General features: G+C 38.8%; 1 protein-coding gene across 1 annotated transcript in view; it reads left to right on the top strand.

Annotated features, from left to right (window-relative positions):
* The window catches only part of LOC110968179 (proton myo-inositol cotransporter), a 108,842-nt gene that overhangs the window by 17,081 nt on the left and 70,193 nt on the right, over positions 1–21,568 (top strand). The window contains exons 2-3 of the mRNA XM_022218025.2: positions 5,356–5,515; positions 7,700–7,908. Coding sequence (XP_022073717.2) covers positions 5,356–5,515; positions 7,700–7,908 — 369 coding nt within the window. The remainder of the gene's footprint in view (positions 1–5,355; positions 5,516–7,699; positions 7,909–21,568) is intronic.

Here is a 21,568-nt window from a genome sequence, read left to right on the forward strand (position 1 = left end):
ACAAACACGCTGCACTTGGAGCCGAAATGATTCATTTACCAGAGTCCTAACTCTCCTGTAACCTTTGGTGGGAGGTTGGATTTTTCCTGTCTCTGCCTTTCAGCAGCATCTCTCTGAAGCTCATGAATGGATTTCTGTCAAATTGGCCCGAGCAGACAGGCTTCATGCCAAAGAGCAGTTAATTAGATTTCGGCAGTGATCTGGATCTCGGATTTCCGCCATCAGATGATAATCCTTTTTTAGCCATAACAAAGATAAAGACTTGATTCTAAATCCATAGGATATGTTTGCACAGTCAAGGAACCACTTTGAATGAAAATGCAAGAGACAGAAATGGCGGAGCAGCAGGCTGGAGCGATCGGCAGATGGTTTTTGTCTGTTTGTTCCTCTGATCATTCAACTGAATGTGGCAGAAACAGAACCAAATTAGTCTTTAACATTGTGATGTTATGTTCTCCTTCAGGAAATGCTTTGATATAAGGTGTAACTCTGCTTTTCAGTATTATTTTTTCCGCTCTTTTGTGGTTTGAATGAGTAAAATTAAAGATAAGCAGCATCATTCTCCAACAACACACACATAGCTCTAAAAATACATAGAATGCATGCACGAAAAGTGAAATAAATTGAACTAAAATGGGGAGGGAAGTGCAATTAAAAGGCAGAATGGAGACAGTGAGAGTCAGATGAGGTCCAGAGTTTTCACATACGAGATAATTGGCTGCCATCTTTTTGCAGAAACTGCCAAATGAACCCCTTAATGAATATTTCACCTTTTCTAATGACAGCAAATGCATTAAATCAGTTGGCCAGGATATGTTAAAGTTGGATTCAGGCTTTTCCACCGTAATAGATTTATTCCATGAGCTCTGAGTGAAGCAAAAACAGCGAGAGCTTTCTAGGAGAGATTGGCTGAGATTTCGGTTCCCTGCAAAAGTGTTGGGAGAAGCCACGATATCTTCTAATATTAGACGATAGCTGGCGTCCTCTAACAAACTCGGTTTGATCTTCAGAAATTATATCTGGCAGGCAAAGATCCAAACGGCTTGCTAAGATCTTGGCTCGAAGCTTTACGTCTGAATAACAAACTCACTGGACTCCAGCTGCTTCGAACTTCGAGGTTCTTATCTTTCTTGTGAATAAGCAGAATTGAAGTTTAATTTAAAGTTGGTTGGAGGTGGAGGACGCTTTATTCAAATGAATCATTAAATCTGTCTAATAAAGGAGACAAGTAGGTGGGAAAAGTTCTCATTAAAGCCAATTGGAGATCTGTGTTCTGACCTGTTATTCTGCATTAATTTAACCCTTTGAACCCCAATCAGTTTTATATTTTTACTCACTGTGGGCTGATTTTTTTTTTTTTTTTTTCACTGAAATATAAAATCCTGGACCTCTTGGGAAAAGAACAATGAAGAAGCCAGAGCTCACGAATACCTTTTGTGCAGTTAAAATGCCATAAATCCTTAAATAAGTTGACTCTCCTACAGTTCAACAGTTCTGATGAGAAGCTCCAGATTTTATTGAACGCAGCTAAATTAATCATCATTGCTCATTTGCACAGAGGAGCACAGATCTATTGTTGTTGTTTTTACTAAATCTGAGCACAGATGCTTTATTTATTCATCTATATGATTAATTTTTAAGTGACACTTGTATAATAAAGTGGTTTGATGGTAAATCACAATTTAAGGTTTGGTAAGGATTGTAATTTTTTTTTAGTTGATTTACTGAAAGTAAAACTGTAATTTTGCAGTCATGTGTTGTAAATGAACCAATGGAATTTTTATATGGACATTATGCACAGTTTCTTGGTGTGTTTGTATATTAATGCTTTTTCTCTGTGATTCTTTGTGATTTTACTAGATATTATCTCTAACTTTGCGAAACATGGCAAATCTGCAAAATATCAGTAAAAAAACAACAGTTCACCACCTTTCATTCCTTAATATACATCATTTTTTTTATTCCAAATAGTGCACATTTCTGTAAAACAATGTTTTTGCAGATTTAAATACAGTGAAAAGATTGAAGAGCCAAATGTGTGTCTCTGTATGATTATATGATGGACATTGTTGACAGTTTTGGACTGTTATTTTATGGCTAACATGTAAATTGATGTTTCTTTTCTGTTATTTTACTAGTTATCATTGCCACAATTGTGAAAATCTGTAAAAGAAACATTTTTCAAGATGTTTAATTTAAAAACTATAATTTTTTTTAAACAGTGCTGTGTCAGTTAAGTCTAAAAAAGTGCGACGAAAGTAATCTTTGTGGTGGAAGAACTGAATATATTTGCTCATCAAGCAGCACCTCTGAATTTCTTGTTCTGAAACATTTGCCCAACCCAAGCTTTCAACATTCTTTATGACCTGTTATGATCCTTTCATACACAGAGGAGTCTCTTGAAGGAAAGAAATGTCAGCATGAAAGCCCTTCAGGTGTGAAAACTCTGTCTGGATTCCTTTGAAACCCTCGATGATGGTGATTTTCTTTTCCCAAACCTCTTTCTTCTCTCTCCTTAGATCTTGTACAAAAAAAGAAGGGGGGAAAAAAAACCCTCTGCCTCTTCTTTCCCGGTTATCGATTTGTCTTCCCAGAGCAGCCGCAGTGTGGTGCCCGCTTGGAGACAGTGCAACTGCAAGTGGTTTCCATGGCAACGGGTAGCCACGTAGTCATGGCGGTCGTTCGGGGCGGGGTGGGGAGGTGGAGCAGAGGTGGAGGGGGGGGGACAGAAAGCTCTATTAATAGAGCTCATCAGGAGCCGGCTGCAGAGAGCTTCAGTCTCACGGCACCTTGTCACACACATCCTCAGCAAACACACTCTGTTTGGACAGCAGCGTGCACGTGACTGTACGTGTGAGTGTGTGACTGAATATTTTCCAGATCAGAGCAGCACACAGCCCATTACTCAGATGGACTGTTGTGTTTGTTTGTGTCTCTTGGGTTCACCTCACAGTCGCATGGCATCACAGTTTGTGCTGCTGATGTCAAGTAAGGTTTACAATACACTTTTATTTTACATAACACATACGTGGTTTGTTACAAACACTGCAGACAATATTCAAACAGCAGTAAGAAGTCAAAATCACTTTTAAAGTTTAGCCAAGCTGTAACATCAAGACGAACATCACAGTAATCATGTATTTTCACACTCGTTTTTATGGGATCAAATGAAAAGCACAAATGAAACTAATATTACTTCATTTCTACATTAAAGTCAATCTATGATTGTAGATTTAAACCCTAAAAAATCTAAGTTCCATATTTAGAAGATATTTTCATGAATAATCAGCCCGATCTCACGAGGATTCGTGAAACTGTCACGTAAATTTTTGTTTCGGTTTCGTGCGCACCAACACGATTTCGTCATGTTTTTCGTGCCGCTCACCACGAAATGCACACCAATGTATTTTAAACGGCGGACTTTTCGTGCCACTCAGAACGTATTTCAAAAGAATGTGTATATTATATTTTTAATGTAAAACCGCGGCGAATCCAACGCTATATTTTGCATGACATCGTCCCTAAACATAACCCTAACCATAAACCTAACCATAACCTAACCATAAGCCGGTGGTACACTTACCAATTTGCATAGGAATTTCAAGAATGTCCGGCGGCCGGCGGCCGCAAACGCGATCACACAAGCAGTATACGCCGATGGACAGCTTAGATCGTCATGAATCCGCCGGTATAAACCACTTTCAGATGTGATTACCACAGCGAAAAACATTTCGTGGTGAGCGGCACGAAAAACATGACGAAATCGTGTTGGTGCGCACGAAACCGAAACTAAAACTTACGTGACAGTTTCACGAATCCCCGTGAGACCGGGTTGGAATAATCCCTTTCTGCCTTAAAATGGCTTAGTTCATACTGTTCTTCAATCCAACTTGAGCACACCAGCTCACCTTCGACTTGAAATACTGTAAAACTATTTGATGCTGCACAATGTCCAGTGGGAATATTAGAGTTATGTGGTCATATATGCACAGAAAAAAAGACAAAAGCTGTAATATTTAGGCAGCAAGGATACCAAAATCAATAAATGTAACTATTTGTTAAATTAAAATACAGTGAAATAATGGAAAATATCATCTCATAAAAACGCAAATTTTCCAGAATTATTTTCTTATTTGTAGCTACCTATGATATAGTAAATAGATTTTTAGATTTTAATGACTAATGAATTAATATTCCACGTATAATATGATTCATTAAACATCTAGACAGATGGACATCCGGATCCATTTGTATGACGATGATACCATCTTATACTCACTTGGCCCTTCACTCCCCTCTTCAGCTCTGCCTCAGTTCTGTTGAGCAGTCCTCTCACAACCTTCACCTCTGTCTTAACGTCAGGAAAACCAAATGCATGATCTTTGACAGAAGGAATGTTGCATCCAGCACCCCCCATGATCACCTGTACAGATGGCTCATCAGTGGAGTACTGTACATGAAATCCTGTAAATATCTAGACTTTTAGCTGGATTCATCTTTGTCTTTCATCACACACATTAATAACCTTCAGACCAAACTTCAATCCAGACTAGCTTTCCTCTTCTGTAACAAAGCCTCCTTCACTCATGCTGCCAAACACATCATCATCATGACAATACTCCCAATTCTGGATTATGGCGACATCATTTACAAAATGGCCCCAAGTACCGTGCTCAAAAAACTGTCCTTTATGTCTGGCAGCTTCACAACAGGTTTCATTTTGTTTATAAGTAAATTCTGGGCAATACACCTCCATACATGTCCTCTTCGTCTTCACCTCGCCCATAATTAATATCGCACTAGGTCTAGTGAATACATCAAGCTCATCATCCCCAGTACTTCTGCTATTTTTGTCCCTTACTCTTTTTGCTTTGCAGCTAACACCTGGAACATTTTTTCAAAACACCCTTAAACTGGCAAATTTGACTCCACTCACTGGAATTACACCATATAAGCTGTAATTGAACTAATTTAAAGGAAATATTTGGGAACTTCAAGGGTATTCATAGCTGCGGGTCACAGTTGAGTAATCAGTTGTGCTGCTGAGGAGGGTTTTTTGCAGAATTTGTTACTGCAAATATTTTGTTTTTGAACATTTAAAAAAAAAAAGTTGAACAAAGTGGTTTTGAGAAACATCGCAATATTAAGGATAGTTGGTACATTTTCAAAGAAAACCAAAAATCATCAATGATTAGTTCAGGGGATGTCAAAGTTGAAAATCAATGAGTTTTCCTGTTTTTGCAGTTTCTGCTTCTGATAAATGGTGTCATTTTGCAGGTTTTTTTTTAGTACATAACATAAGTCAATAAGCTTACATAACAGCCACTCCTCCTCCTTCTGTCTCTGTTTGTGAAGGTATTGCCTCCATGACGGTGCCAGTGTACATCGCAGAGGCCTCTCCCCCACACCTCAGAGGTCAGCTGGTCACCGTCAACACCCTCTTCATCACCGGGGGACAGTTCACCGCCAGCCTCATCGACGGCGCCTTCAGCTACCTGCAGCGCGACGGCTGGAGGTCAGACGGCAACACATGCCTTCCTCATTCCACAAAACGTGTGACTTCATGCACCTGCAGCGCTGCATTTCATGTATAGACTCACAAATGTCATGGATTTGTGAGTAAAAACAGCAGCAGGAATAGACACTCTTGTGGCATAGTCAGATACGATAGGAGCGATTTTTCTTTGGGTTTTCATCGTATCAAATGCCAGAAAAAGTCGTCCAGGCTCATAGACCCTCTTACAAAATGTCAACACATGCACAGGTCAACCCGTAACATTTACAGAGAGCAGCTTTACTGTACATCTGAAAGATATTCTATGTCTTTTCTCTGATATCTGCTACCTTCTTCACACTTGGTTTTTCATCCTGAACGCTGCTTTATAGCCTCCACGTCGTTGCTGCGAGATCCTCTACATCTAAATCGTTCCTTTTTAAAGGGATTGGTCGCAGCTGCAGTTCAGACAAACATGGCGGAGATGCTTCAGAAAGTCCCAGATTGCTGTGATTCATACATGATAATGGCTCCTCTGAGACGCTTATTGAGTTTAGCGTATGAATGTTCTCTGATTGACGCAGCTGGCTTCGTAACAGAAGAAAAGCTTTATGTGTCTGGCTGTTTACTTCAGCCTCCAACAATTTGTCATTATTACAGTCCTCTCTTCCCTCCACTTTCTTATCCCTCCCTCCCAGCACATAAAGCTTTTACCTTCACAGAGAAACCCCCTAACAGAATGAGTTTAACCCTGACTGTGCACTGTGTGTTCACATGTGTTTGGGTCAGTTATTCCATCGCAGTATTAGAAAATGCAACTAGATGCTTTCAATTTGCTGTCAGTTTCATTTGAAACCTTGTGTGCACTCGGAATACATCCTTAATCTGTGCAAGACTCCTAGTAAATGCTGAATTCATTGCATTCATTTTTTTTTCATCTTTCATGGTTAAAATTTTGAAACAATATTTTGTTTCATGGGAATAAATCATAATTTCCTGCTTCCTGAGGTAACTTTTCCTGTTTTATTTAATTCACATGGCAAATCTTGATTCATGGTCAGTTTATTTTTGACTAATTGGCTCATTTTAGCTTGAAATTGTATTAACAAATGACAAGATGATGATAATGAATGTAAACTATTTCTACTTTTTTTTTTTTTTGGTCCACAGTTTGTTATACGCCCTGAAATTGTTGCAAATTCCTGAGAACATGCAGCTTCAATATCATTCTAAATGGTCAATAATTTTTACTATGTTCCATTCATTCATACTGAGAATAACTGAATAATTATGGACAAAGGAAGCATAGAAGTAATTCACATTAGTCATTACTATCACTTATTCGATGTCTTTTGGTAATCCTTTTCATTCTGAAGACAGCTACTGGTCAAATAAAAAAATCACTATAAATCTAAATGAGGCATGGCTGTGAATAATGTTGGGGTTCACTCTACGTGCATGCTGAGTGTAAAGCCCTTGGATTCTGTTTATCACTGATGATGGCTCTAATATTCATCTGTATGCTGAGGTTGGGTGGTAGACACTGAGTTTTATTTATTCATAAGGCCCTCACTGGTTTGTACCCCCCCTTACATTACCAACACTCCCTACCAGCATGACTGAATGGCTGTTTTTACTGAACTGAAACCAGTTTTTCATTGAAATACCATGCAGAACAACCTAAAACACATTTGTATCCTGAGGGAAATCAGCTTATTTCAGCTCCAGGTCTTCTTCTTTTACTTGTTTTCGTTTGCTTTAAATGTATTCATAGTTCTTCTATTTGACCGATTTTGCAGTTTTGACATTTTTAACATCGTCCAAGTTTCTTGTTGGCGTTCCTACATGTATTGTTCATTTCCCGACGCTGCTGTTTTGTAAATGAGGCCTCCATACCTCAGTGTATTCTGAAAATGCTAATTAGAAATGCTGAGGTTATTCTGAGCAGAGGAATCTCAATAAAGCCTTGACATTTTCCCCGGTGTTTAATTTTAATGAAGTAAACCACCTGATGCTTGCTGGCAAATAGCTCAATGCAAACTGGATGCAGTGGGAGACTTTTTAAACCTAATTCTTTGACAAAAAAAAAATATGCATGCATGACACTGACCCTTTCCAATGTCGTCAGTAGCAAAAACAAACAAAAAGAAGTGACGTAGTTTCTGTGATCGTTATCTGTGTCGCTCCATCTTCTCCCTCCTCCAGGTACATGTTGGGTCTGTCGGTGCTTCCCGCTGTGCTCCAGTTCATGGGATTCCTCTTCCTGCCTGAGAGCCCTCGCTGGTTGATCCAGCGCGGTTTGACCCAGAAGGCCCGCCGAGTGCTCAGTCAGATCAGAGGCAACCAGAACATAGACGAGGAGTACGACAGCATCAAGAACAGCATCGAGGAGGAGGAGAAGGACAGCGGAGGAGGTAAGAGGAAGGGCAACAGGAGGGGAATCTGTTCGAGCTACACTTCTCTATGTTTAGAAGTTGGTGTTTGTCCTCTGCTGTTTACTTTCTGTTGTCGGTTTAGTGCACAGGTGAGCAACATGACATGATTCAATCTTGGATGATGTGATGACTCAGGTGGTTAGTAGCGGTCATGGCAAGTGCAGTTTAATACTTGAGCAAATATTGCAGCAGAAACCGCTGAATCTTGTAATACAGCAGGTAAAGAAACTCATGTCGTCTTAACCCTCTGAACTCCAAGCAGTTTCTGGGCTTTTTTTTACCCGCTGCAATACATTTTCTGTGCAATATGAAGTCTATGAAAACAGCACAACCATCAATATATGTAGAAGGAACTAAAATATGTCCTGTGTGCATTCTGACAAAGTTACAATGCCATAAATCATAAGAAAAATTGAATTGAAAATTGAATTTCTTAGATTAGTTAATCATTTATAAATAAAAAAATTCATATGTGCAATATTTTTTCCAATACTGTTAAAAAATGGTGGTTCAACATACTAAAGATGTTCTACTACATACATTTGGAGTTTGTTTTTGTAATTGTCTTCTGTTTGGTTTGCAAACACGGCCTGCAGTTCAGCTGAGTTCTAAAGAGTTGTTTTTTGCATCAAAGAGTGCAGAATTTTGAATTTTCTGTTCAGTAGAAATGCCTCCTATGTGTCATCAGTACTGGTAAAAACATGGTTAGGTCTACATATTATCGTATTTTACTAATTACATCTTTAATATATTTCCGTATTTATCTCATATCTGCTGTATATAAATGCAGCCTGCAATTCAGTCAAAGAGTTCCTGAATTTCTGTCTCATGGCTGTTTGTTGCTGCTGTGTTAGTCATGGCATCATGTACCAGGGAGGGCAGAATTTTCTTAAAGCACATGATCAATTTTTGGCAATTTTTTAAAATGATTAAATATTATGATTTTAGGCTCAGATTTGGTTAGTTTTGCCAACAGAACTTCACACATCACATGAAAATCTGATTTTGTTTATGAAGTTCCGAGCTCTAACATAGTTTTTTTTTCCTATATTTAAATAGTGACATGTTTTCATTATCATCATGATTTTAAGCTTAGATTTCCCCAAACAAATGGTACATTGTCACAGATGAGTCATTCAAGTACCATCAGGAACTTCAAGCTCCAACAATCATGTCTGTTTTCACAGTTTCTGGCTCAGATAAATAGTGTAATGTTTGATTTGTTTTCTTTTTTTTAAAAGACAACATACTTTTCAAACCTGCCAAGTGGTTTGAGGGTCCAGAGGGTTAATGTTGCAGGCAAACAAACTCGCACTGTTTTAATAAATAACAGCTTCGGCTCAGATCTGATTTAGTGCTGCTCGGTGACGGAGTGGTTTTCCACACAACATCAGGACAGAATGAGCAGCCTGTTGCCTGCAGCTCTTTATCTAAAAGTCCACCGTGGCAGCTCTTTACTCTCAGGAGCATTTCAAACCGATCCACTGTCAAAAGAGATGACAAAAGGGATGAGGGCTTGTTCAGTACACACATTTTTCATAGAAGTGCAAAATTCTATAAAAAATGTTGTATTTTGTGTGATTGCATCAAAGTGTAAAATGAACAAATCTTTGTCTACATGAAGCATTTTAATGCAAAGTAGCAGCAGCAATGGAGATACTGGTGATGCATTCACTGTCACTTTTTCAGTTCTGGTGGGATATTTACATGCATGCATTGTTTTCCCTTAATCCTTCATACATTTGAAAGCAGTTTCAATCTAATATATGAAAACAAATATCAGTCTTGCTCTCAAAGTGTTGAGGATAAATGGCATGAAAATTTCAGTTTGAACTATAACTGGCCTTATTTGAGGGTGTATTTACAGCAGATGGTGGGTACTCTCTGTATGACGGTCTGGTTAAACCACTGACAGGTGAAATGAATACCACTGATTATCTTGTTACAGTGCTACCTGTCACAGTTATAAGACATATGAGGCAGCAAATGAACTCTCAGAGGTGAAGGTGATGTTTGGAGGTAGGAAAAATGAGCAGCATGAGACTCTGAGCGAGGTTTGCAAACTGACTGGTAGATGGCTCGGTTGTAGCATCTCCAGAACAGCAGGTGTTGTAGAGTGCTCCCAGTGTATAGTGGTTACTATGAGTGGTTCAAAAAATCTGGTGACGCATTTGTCAGAACTGGACCACAGAAGAGTGGAAGAATGGGCTGATGAATTGTGTTTTCTAGTCCATTATGTTCACAACTGTATAGTTTGTGGGGGAAAATGGTGGCCAGATGAATCATGGGAAGAAGGAAAACCAGTGGAGGCAGTGTGATGCCCTGGGTAATGTTCTGCTGGGAAGCCTTGGGTCGTGTCTTTGTCTGAATGTTGCTTTAACACCCAGCGCAGGAGCCAATTCTACAAGTAAGTCAATCTTTGTATCTTTGTCTAGTCAGGTGTTTACGTAGCAGGTTCGTGCGGTATTTGCTGGTGTAGTACTCATTTGTGGTGTGTGTATGTGAAATATGTTTGAGCTTAGTTGATCCGAAGTAAAGACGAATGAATATTAATTGAGCAAGCGTTGAACTGCAAATTTACTTGAAGGCTTTTATTTACAGGTAGCATCAATCAGCATGTCATTAAGATCATCCATTTGCCATAACGTTACTGCAGATCACACAACTTTATTTATTTATTTGACCTTTATTTTATAAGGTAAAAATGACTGAGAACCATTTCTCATTTTTGCAAACTTGACCTGCCAAGAGGGGCCAGCAGTAACAAATACACATGTAAACCACAGACTCAGCACAGACATGTGAACAAAACATGGAACGAAAGTAAACAGGTCAACAAGTAAGAAGCATGGAAGCATATGCATGTGTGTGGGGAAAAATGTGCTTGGAAATGTGTGTGCATATGTGTGTAAGGTCCGGAGTGATCAGAGGAGCAAAAGTTAACTACAATCTGTTGGAGTTTAAGCTTGAAGGTGGTGAGTGGAGTCAAAAGTTGCAAGTTTGAGGGTGTTTTGTAAAATGTTCCAGTCATTAGCTGCTGCAAAGTGAAAGGAGTTGGGGCCAAAAATAGTAGAAGTGTTGGGGATGATGAGCTTGACGCATTCATTAGACCTAGTGCGGTATGAATTATGGGCAAGGTGAAGACGAGAGGACAGGTAGGGAAGTGTGTTGCCCAGAATTGACAGATAAACCAACATAACCCCTTCATGGAAATGCTATGCCATTATGGTAGTGATTTGTTTCTGCCACATTTCAAACATTGTCCAGGAATGGTTTGATAGAATATAATATCTTTATTGCTGTTGTAATTTGCAACACTAAAAAGCTTTTTGTTTTATTAGCCTGTTTATTCGTGATTTGATGGACCTAAAGCAGCTACCTGAGGATATGGGGTCAAATGGATGGTGTCCAGGATGGGATTGGTCCTTAACAATGTTTGTTTGTTGCTGTACTGAGACAGCGACGAGCATGACAAAGAGCTGATGGTGTTAACTTGACAGTTCCCCAGATCTCACTCTGATCCAGCATTTGTGGGATGTGGTGGGAAACGAAAACAGATCCAAGGACCTTCTGCTAACATCTTAGTTTCTGATACCACAAACACCACTGAGAGGTCGGTGAAGTCCAGGCTTGGATGGGTCAGAACTGTTTTGGCAGCACAATATTAGGCAGGTAGTTTTAATGTTGTGTCTAGGATGCAAATTTTGCACAGCTTCTTTGACTGATAGGTGATAACCGTATCAATCAGTACTTTTTAAATCAATAACACAAAAATTGCTTGTAGGCATGATTGTATTTCTTGATATGCCCACTCCAACCATCCAGTGGTGTAAATCATGAAATATGGCACAGACAATCAATGACCTACAAATAGTGACACTTGTAAAATGCACTTCAGCTCCCAAACCAAACAGCCATGGTCTGTACCCATCAAGTGTCACATGATACTTTGTCATGGTTGCACTTTATGTACTACACTCTTACTATACTTCCTGCATGCAACACAGAACTGCTGGTAGTCTGAGCACCAGCCTTCTCTGTTTGCCATAGTGGGAATTAATAAGAGACTCCACCTGGTGGTCCAACTAGGTACTACAGCAAATGTGCAACACCTTCTCAGCCTTTGGCAATTAATCTATTGATGATTAATCATTAATGTACCTAGTTGTGGCTGATCAGTGTGGGTAGTAAGTGTTCGATGGTTTGATGTAAATAAGTGAAATTAAACCTGCATCATTCAAAGTGTTTTCAATAGCTTACATGCTAAGCAAGGCATGCACTGCTGTAGGAGTCAAGAGACAATGGGTATTGTCTTAATTCCTGGACTCTTATCATTCAGACTTCATCTCTGACAGAGCCACGACCTCAAGCCTTGAAGGCAGTGCCTCCTTTGTAGGAACAATAAGTCATTCAGTTGCGCTGTTGCGTTGCTGTGACTTCTTGTTGACCTGTCAGTTATAGTGTGAGTAGCAATGTGGGTTCGTCTGCCTGATGCTTCTGTTGACGCCGTTTGATTTTCTGGAAGTGGAGTTTTTGTTTTTTGCCAAGGTGACTGTCATCATCTGTCTTCACACATCAGCAGCATTAAGAGCAGCACATTGTATGAGCTTCAGTGAACTTTGCGTAGGTTGAATCTCTTTTGTGTCGACTCTCCTTGGAACACTTTTCAGTTTTTGAGACCTTGCACTTTGCTGTGATCAACATCAGACAGAGAAATAGAGATCTCATGTAACCAAAGGGAGAGTGGAGAAGGATAAAGGAGCAGGTAGAAAATACTTCTTTCCTCGTGGTCAATTATTGTGCGTGCTGACCTTTGCTCGACCGCCTGGATGCTGCTGTCTGATACGAGACTTCGGCGCTTTGAGCAGACGTTATCGAGCGGTTGTCAGAGCGACGGGCGATTGAGGCTTGTCCGCTGATATTATGACAAAAACGAAATGTGCCATCTTTACTCCACCTCTAATCTCTCCTTCAGTCTTCGCTCAGAGCAAGTTGCTCAAGAAAACACAAATGCACAAACACACCAGTATCTACTCGTGTTCATCGTGAACTTTATCTGCCATCTGTTTTTCATTGTGTAAGAAGGAAGGAAACTCACACAATGCATGCAACATATGGTGTTGTAGTTGCTTTAGGAATGTATATTTTTGAAGTTTGTGTTTTACTTATGCCTGATCTTTAAACGGAGCAGTTTTGATCAATATCACTTGTCCTCCATTTTCCCTTTAGAGCTCAATGGATGCACTCTACATCCAAATTTACAGCCTTATTTTTTGGTTAAAATACGGATGAAGCATGTATGACAGTGAGAAGTAGTGAAAATCAAATTAAACTGCTCAACTTGACTTTTCCAACAATTCTAGTTTGCTTGTTTGTGCAATGTAGCATCAGTGAAAAAAATTGTTTTGTATTTAAACCAAATTTAATCACAGTTACAACCTGCAGCTGTGCAGTCGTCTCTATCTCTACATTCATTACTCTTTTATGAACTATGTTAATACCTAGATATACTAATATCTACGCCTGGGTAAGTTCACCCTCTAAACCTCCAGCAGCCTCCCTGTTTTTTGCTCCTGTCACATTTTTACAATTTTTTTTTACATTTTTTGGAAAGTTGGTTGAAACATTGGAACAGAAGTGGAGGAGCCACAAGCCACTGATGTACAACAAGCCCTGCTGCCCGACTGTACTCTCGCAGCAGACTGTTTGTTACTGAAGTCCTAATTGGCAACGACTTCCGTGCCTACAGTATATCGAGCAACACGGAGTAACGAGGCAAAACAAAGCGGGCGACAGGACAGTCGATTAACAGGCGGCAGAGGAGAACAAGTGAGCAAACGTCTGAAGAGCTGTAAAACAACCGGAGCTGCGAGGACAGGAGAGCGGCGGCTGAAGGAAGAGGAGAGGAAATTGGATTCATCCTGCAACTAATCAACCCTGACAACAGAGAACACCACGTCTCGGAGAAGAGTGGCGTCCGCAGACCCCCCGGGGGGTCCATGTGGCCTGCAGCGAGGAGCAGCCTTTCATCACACACTGCAAATAATCACACGCTGATGTCGACCGGCAGGCAACGTCCCTGTAGTGGGACTCAGTGTGTGTCCAGCAGTTTCATTTTCATGTCACAGTCTCTCCTCCTCGTCACTGTAGCTCAGCATGGAGGCTCCTCACACCGACCGCTTGCTATCTTGGTGGTTGACACTTGGACCCGACGTCGACACTTTCAGGAATCTTTCTGGCTCCTTTGTAATTAGCATGGAAGAAAATTGGTTTCTTTTTTGTGGAGAAGTTGCCATTATCATGCAAATAGACACGTGGGCAAAATTGTTGGCACCCCTTTGTTTAATGACAGAAAAACCTATAATGGTCACAGAAATTATTAGAATCTGACAAAAGTAATAATAAATAAAAATTCTATGAAAATTAACCAATGGAAATCAGACATTGCCTTTGAACCGTGGTTTAACAGAATTATTAAAAAAAAAAAAAAAAACTCATGAAACAGGCCTGGACAAAAATGATGGTACCCTTAACTTAATATTTTATTGCGCAACATTTTGAGGCAACCGCTGGAATTATTTACAATTTCCCAATGTTTGTTTTTTTTAAAATTTAGACATATAAATTAATATGTGAATTTTGTGCATTGTTAAAAAAAATGTAAAACAATCTGTATAGAATATATTCAAGAAAAATTACATAAAAGTCCAGATTTAAAAAATAATTACATTTTTCTTAACTGTGCCGGCAGGTTTCTTCTTCCAGTCGAAAGACATGACACATGGAAGGTTCATTGGTTATTCTAGATATGTTTGTGTGGAAGTGATGTCAGCTGGGAAAACCTTCAGCCCACTAAAGCCCTCTGTAGGATAAAGATTTTATGGCTAATGGATGGAAATGACCTTCAAAGCAAAATCTGGCTTTTAGTCCTAATAGGATGCACAAATGTCTCTATAATACAGTCATACAGCAGCCCTCTAAGATACAGTATAGATGTATGTTATTATCCCCCGCCTCCACGAAGTGGAAAAGGGGGATATAGGTTTGGCCTCCGTCCGTGCGTCCGTCCGTGCGTCCGTCCGAGATGAAGGGGACAGCTTTTCTCGAAAACTATTACAGCTAGGATTATGAAATTTAGTGTGTAGCTTCACACCATGAACACCTTGATCAAGTTCGAAAATGAGACCTGTGCGATAATATTTAACAGAGTTATGGCCCTTGTGCACTATTTTGGATATAGACTCATAGACATCACATGTGGCGGGGGATATTGATGACCATGTCGTCTTGTTGGATTTTACTGATACTGATGTATGCACATATTTTTTTCTACCTAATTACAGAGAACATCAAGTCTCCTCTGGAATTGAATGAACGTATAATTTTGGCTGCTCTTTCTGTCTACAGACATATAATGGACTGCTTTTCACATACAGTGGACCAAATAAGACTTAAAGTTACATATACAATGCAAATATTTATTTTATAACAACACTATCAACTTTGTCTTTTTAGATTTGATTTCAAACACACTTGACTGAATGACTCCAATAGTACAGTATACGCTGTCACTGTGTTGTTTGAAGTTTTTTTTAAAAAAATGTTTAAGTTGTAGGTGAGCTGGTGTGTTAGAGCTGCAATGAGTGATTTGGTTCATTTTCCAGATTTAACCTCAAGCCACAAATGTTTGGTTTAAAATATAACATGTTTTTCAAACCTCCTGTGGAATTTTGGAATTCAAAGGGTTAAATAAATGAGTACATTTACGCTAGTTTTCTGATCGGATTCATTCCTGTAGCTTAAAAATCCCACTGAATCTTGATTGCAGTCACGTGAGACTTGAAAGCAGCTAATTAAATGCTTTCATCTCTCTTCAAACTTAACGTTTAAGTCATACAGTAAACGCAATCACAGCCCTTTCATCCAGAGGCACGAGAGACACAAACTGAGGGTGTGAACAGATTTTAACAGGATCCTTTCAACAAAGTAATCCAGCATGTAAATTACCCTTTAAATCCTAAATGACAAAACATTGTATGACTTCTAGATGTCAGCTACATCCAGGTTATTAAAAGGTTAGATTTTTCCTGTGGTTTTAACATAATATGAGGAGATTTTTAAAACGGTGAACTTTTAACGCGTGCGACTTTCCAAGGACAAAGGGCAGACGCTGCATGACACAGCATCAGTTAAAGCTTTTAATCCACTTCCACCTTTCTGCAGAGCTGGAAAACCAATATCTGTCTTGTTTTATCTCTTGTTGTAGTTCATTGTGGCACGTGAGACCAAACACTCTTACTTTCAAGATCATTTGTGGCACTATTTGCTAAAAAGAAAAAGTAGAGCTGTTTCTTGTTTGTTTTTTGTTTTTTTCCCCCCTCTCTTCTCAAGATTGCTCATTCCTAAATCCAAATTGAAGAAGCATTTAATGTGTGGCCACCATCTGTGCCACATCATTTCATGGTTGCACTGCTGGTACATTTTGCAATTTACATGCAGGACCGACATATGACCTGTATACCGGCCGTCGCCTAGCAACCAGACAGATGAAAAGGATGGAGAGATTGTAGAGAGACACACATAGAGGATGAACAAGAAAAGAAACGGCAAAAAAAAAAAAAACTGACTGAGTCTAGACATGGTCAGGAGACAGCATCTGATTGATTTAGAAATAGACAAAATAATACAAAAATTTTGAAAAATGAATTGGATAATAGATTAAGTTTATTCAGAACATTTAATAAATGGTAAGAAAAGCAACATTAAAGAACAAACATGAACCACAAACTCCTTAAAAATCCACTTTTCCTATTTAGACAAGCATTTTAAGTTGAAGATTTTATACTGATGGCTTACATTGGCTTATTAATGTTGCATTAACTCAATATTTTGTGTAATTTAAACTCAAATTTCTGCGTTGGTTGATTAAAAATGAATTCAAGTTAAGAAAACTGAACAAAATTAGCTTGATAACACAGTTTTTCTTTAGTTTGAGTTGAACATTTCAAGGCTCTTCCTCCTTTTTCTAAACATTGGAGCAATTTAGTGATTTAAATGTACCTGCTAATTATTGTAGTTATGTACACACGTGGACAAAATTGTTGGTACCCCTCAGTTAAAGAAGGAAAAACCCACAATTCTCACTGAAATCACTTGAAACTCACAAAAGTAACAATAGATAAAAATTTATTGAAAATTAAATAATCAAAATCAGCCATCACTTTTGAATTGTTGATTAACATAATTATTTAAAAAAACAAACTAATGAAATAGGGCTGGACAAAAATGATGGTACCCATAACTTAATATTTTGTTGCACAACCTTTTGAGGCAATCACTGCAATTAAATGATTTCTGTATTTGTCAATGAGCGTTCTGCAGCTGTCAACAGGTATTTTGGCCCACTCCTCATGAGCAAACAGCTCCAGTTGTCTCAGGTTTGATGGGTGTCTTCTCCAAATGGCATGTTTCAGCTCCTTCCACATATGTTCAATGGGATTCAGATCTGGGCTCATAGGAGGCCACTTTAGAATAGTCCAACGCTTTTCTCTCAGCCATTCTTGGGTGTTTTTGGCTGTGTGTTTTGGATCGTTGTCCTGTTGGAAGACCCATGACCTGCGACTGAGACCAAGCTTTCTGACACTAGGCAGCACATTTCTCTCCAGAATGCCTTGATAGTCTTCAGATTTCATCGTACCTTGCACACTTTCAAGACACCCTGTGCCAGATGCAGCAAAGCAGCCCCAAAACATTACTGAGCCTCCTCCATGTTTCACCGTAGGGACAGTGTTCTTTTCTTCGTATGCTTGGTTTTTGAGTCTATGAACATAGAGTTGATGTGCCTTACCAAAAAGCTCCAGTTTGGTCTCATCTGTCCAAAGGACATTCTCCCAGAAGCTTTGTGGCTTGTCAACATGCATTTTTGCAAATTCCAGTCTGGCTTTTTTATGAGTTTTTTTCAGCAGTGGTGTCCTCCTTGGTCGTCTCCCATGAAGTCCACTTTGGCTCAAACAACGACGAATGGTGCGATCTGACACTGATGTACCTTGGCCTTGGAGTTCACCTTTAATTTCTTTGGAGGTTGCTCTGGGCTCTTTGGATACAATTCGAACGATCCGTCTCTTCAATTTGTCATCAATTTTCCTCTTGCGGCCACGTCCAGGGAGGTTGGCTACTGTCCCGTGGGTCTTGAACTTCTGAATAATATGAGCCACTGTTGTCACAGGAACTTCAAGCTGTTTAGAGATGGTCTTATAGCCTTTACCTTTAAGATGTTTGTCTATAATTTTTTTTCGGATGTCCTGGGACAATTCTCTCCTTCGCTTTCTGTTGTCCATGTTCAGTGTGGTACACACCTTTTCACCAAACAGCAGGGTGACTACTTGTCTCCCTTTAAATAGGCAGACTGACTGATTATGAGTTTGGAAACACCTGTGATGTCAATTAAATGACACACCTGAGTTTATCATGTCACTCTGGTCAAATAGTTTTCAATCTTTTATAGAGGTACCATCATTTTTGTCCAGGCCTGTTTCATTAGTTTGTTTTTTTAAATAATTATGTTAATCAACAATTCAAAAGTAATGGCTGTTTTTGATTATTTAATTTTCAATAAATTTTTATTTATTGTTACTTTTGTGAGTTTCAAGTGATTTCAGTGAGAATTGTGGGTTTTTCCTTCTTTAACTGAGGGGTACCAACAATTTTGTCCACGTGTGTATATCTCAGACAAAAAAGGACATACTAATTAGAACATCCTAATTTTTATGAGCACTCAACTCAACAATTTGTTTATGCTTCCAAATATTAGGTAAGCAATAAAAAATATCTTTAAAAAAGTGAGTTACATGTAATGGTAAGAAAAAGCAACAACAATAAATAGCAAAAATGAGCTATAAAGACACTTTAAAAGTAGTTGAATGGTTCTGTTCTATGTTCACCACTTAACTGCAAAAATGCAAGATTTGTTTTGAATCCACCTTTCCTTTTTAAACATTTTAGACTTGATTATGCATTAACTTAATATTTTGTGTAATTTATACTCCAAATTCTGTGTTGAAGTTGAGAGAACTTGACAAAATTAGCTTTTTTTTTCAACTTGAATTTAGGATTTCAAGTCTCCTAAACATCAGAGCAACTTTTTTTTAAACTTTTGCATACTTGAAAACTAGTCTTAATAATTATTGTAATTAAGTACATAAAACTTAATGATTTATTTTGATAACAAGAACAGTTGAGTTGAAACAACTTAATTTTTTAACTTGATGCTACTAAATGTTAATTCAGTGGTAATTAGAAACACCTTTGATTGTCGAGGAAAATCTTTTTCCCTGAACTCAGTGTAGTTTGTTGGTTGATAATTTCTTTCTGTTGAGCCCAAACAGTAAGTAATTCAAGGAGGTAGGTAATTTCAAGACAGAAATTCTAATTTACAGATAAAAATATTATTTTGGTTTCTTTTGTTGACATAATAATGTTGCTTCAAGTTAATATTGTGTGTAATTTAAGCGTTCGTTGTTGTTAATGCATTGATATAAAATTAAATCTAAATTGCAGTAATTTACTGAAATTGGCAACACTTTTCGCATTTATTTATGATTTTTGGAGAAATTTAAATTTGTGCTGAAGATTTGAATATTGTGGGTGAAAATGCGCAGCTTTAGTTTTTTTCTTTTTTAAAAAAAATTAAAATGATCAACAGTTTTTTTTGGTCATGAAATCAAAACTACTGAAGAAAATCTAAGTGGAGCAAGTTAATTTTTTACATGTCTATCAACTTAAAAACTTACATTTGTTTTTATGTGAAATCAATTTTAAATGTAGAAAAACTAACTTGAAGAACTTAACTTTTGTGAGAAATCAACTTAAAGATTTTGCTTCTACTACTAATTAAGTAATTATGAAACACCTTTGCAGAGGAAAAGCAAACTTTAACTCATTATCAGGTTTGTTGGTCAAACATAATTTCATTAAATATTGTCTCAACTCAAAGTCTGATGCAAAACGTTGCATTAATTGATTTAATGGAGTCCAAACATAATTTTTTAGAGTTACTTGAAGCAGAAAGCTCAAACAAACCAATGTTTAACAGCTCATTAGGTATTTAATGCTAGCACTAACATACATTTATGCTATTATTTCGCCACGTCTTGCTCATTTTTAAAACGTAGTGCCAGTTAAACACGTCTTTGTGAAAGACTGACATGTATGTCTGCGTGTGTTCCCATTAAACAGATTTCTACCCTTTAATTCTAAACTAGAAGGAGTAAAACTAACCGTAACAGCAGGATGCCATTTTCAGTCGTGCTTTAGCAGCAACTGTTTGAATGATTGAACCGTCTGGCTGTCAGGCAGTTGGATTTCTGGTGTGTTCGAGTGTTCGGTAATGTGATTTCCCACCGTTTTCAAAAAGAATTACTCTAATAATAATGTTAGAGGCTGTAAAACATCGCGCAGGCCACAGTGTGAGTTTAAGGAATAGCAGGCGTTCCATCAACTGGTCCCTTCGCCCTTTAGAGCACTTATTAAAGGGGAACTTCGGTTTTTTTCAACCTGGGGTCTGTTTTCATATGTCATTTCATACATGTGAGTGATGGAGAAATGAATTTTCGACATAGCTCCAGTATTTAGCCAGGCAGACAGCTTAGCAGCTCAGCTAGCAGCTCAGCTAGCGAAAAGTATGGGGCAACGAGTGTCCCACAACATACTAGAGATGAGAAGTGAACGAAAACCTCCACATTACCTAGCGATCACTCTTTGTTGTGGTCTGTATCCAAAGTCCGTTGAGACTATCCGAGCCGGTCACTGTGGGGAAAAAAAGCACGTTAGGGCGGACTTTGACGCGGGGGGGCCTCTTGCCCCATACTTTTCGCTAGCTGAGCTGCGAGCTGAGCTGCGAAGCTGCCTGCCTGGCTAAATACTGGAGCTATGTCAAAAATTCATTTCTCCATCACTCACATGTATGAAATGACATATGAAAACAGACCCCAGGTTGGAAAAAACCGAAGTTCCCCTTTAATAAGTGCTGTAATGCTGCAGCCGAGAAATCTCACAGGGAAACCCGGTTCAGCCCTCGAACCCCATAATTAACCTTTTTTTGTCTCTCCTCTGTGCTTCTAAGTTGTGATCACTTGTGGCTTCTGCACATGTTTAGCTTTAGCCTCATAGTGCATCTGTGTGTGTGTGTTTGTGTATCTGTGTGTGTCGTCACCTGGAAAAACAAAGGCTCACCGGTTGCCATGGAAACAACTCTTCTCGCTTCCCTTTTTTTTTCTCCCTCTCACCTCAGACATAACACTGATTGTAGCTCTCCCAGCCCTCCCATCCTCCCTCCCTTCATCTTTCTTTCACACATAGATGCAACTTAAAACGTGGTGAATCTCTAAAAGCCCGGTGGACAGGAAGCAACACACAGCTGTCATCACCTCATCAGCCGCGTTACGTCAGGATCCTATTTAAGGTGTGCTTTTCCTGACATCCGCTCTGTTCAAAAAGCACCTTTAATGATAAATTAAAGCCATTTTCTCTCATTTTTTGGGGAAATTGTTTGACCCTCCAAACCCCAAACTCCACCAGGAGGTTTGAAAGTCATGTTATCTTCAATAAAACCACTAAAATGACCAAATATGTCATGTCCACA

This window comes from Acanthochromis polyacanthus, chromosome 1 (genome assembly GCF_021347895.1).
Source record: "Acanthochromis polyacanthus isolate Apoly-LR-REF ecotype Palm Island chromosome 1, KAUST_Apoly_ChrSc, whole genome shotgun sequence".
In the NCBI taxonomy this organism is placed as follows: domain Eukaryota; kingdom Metazoa; phylum Chordata; class Actinopteri; family Pomacentridae; genus Acanthochromis; species Acanthochromis polyacanthus.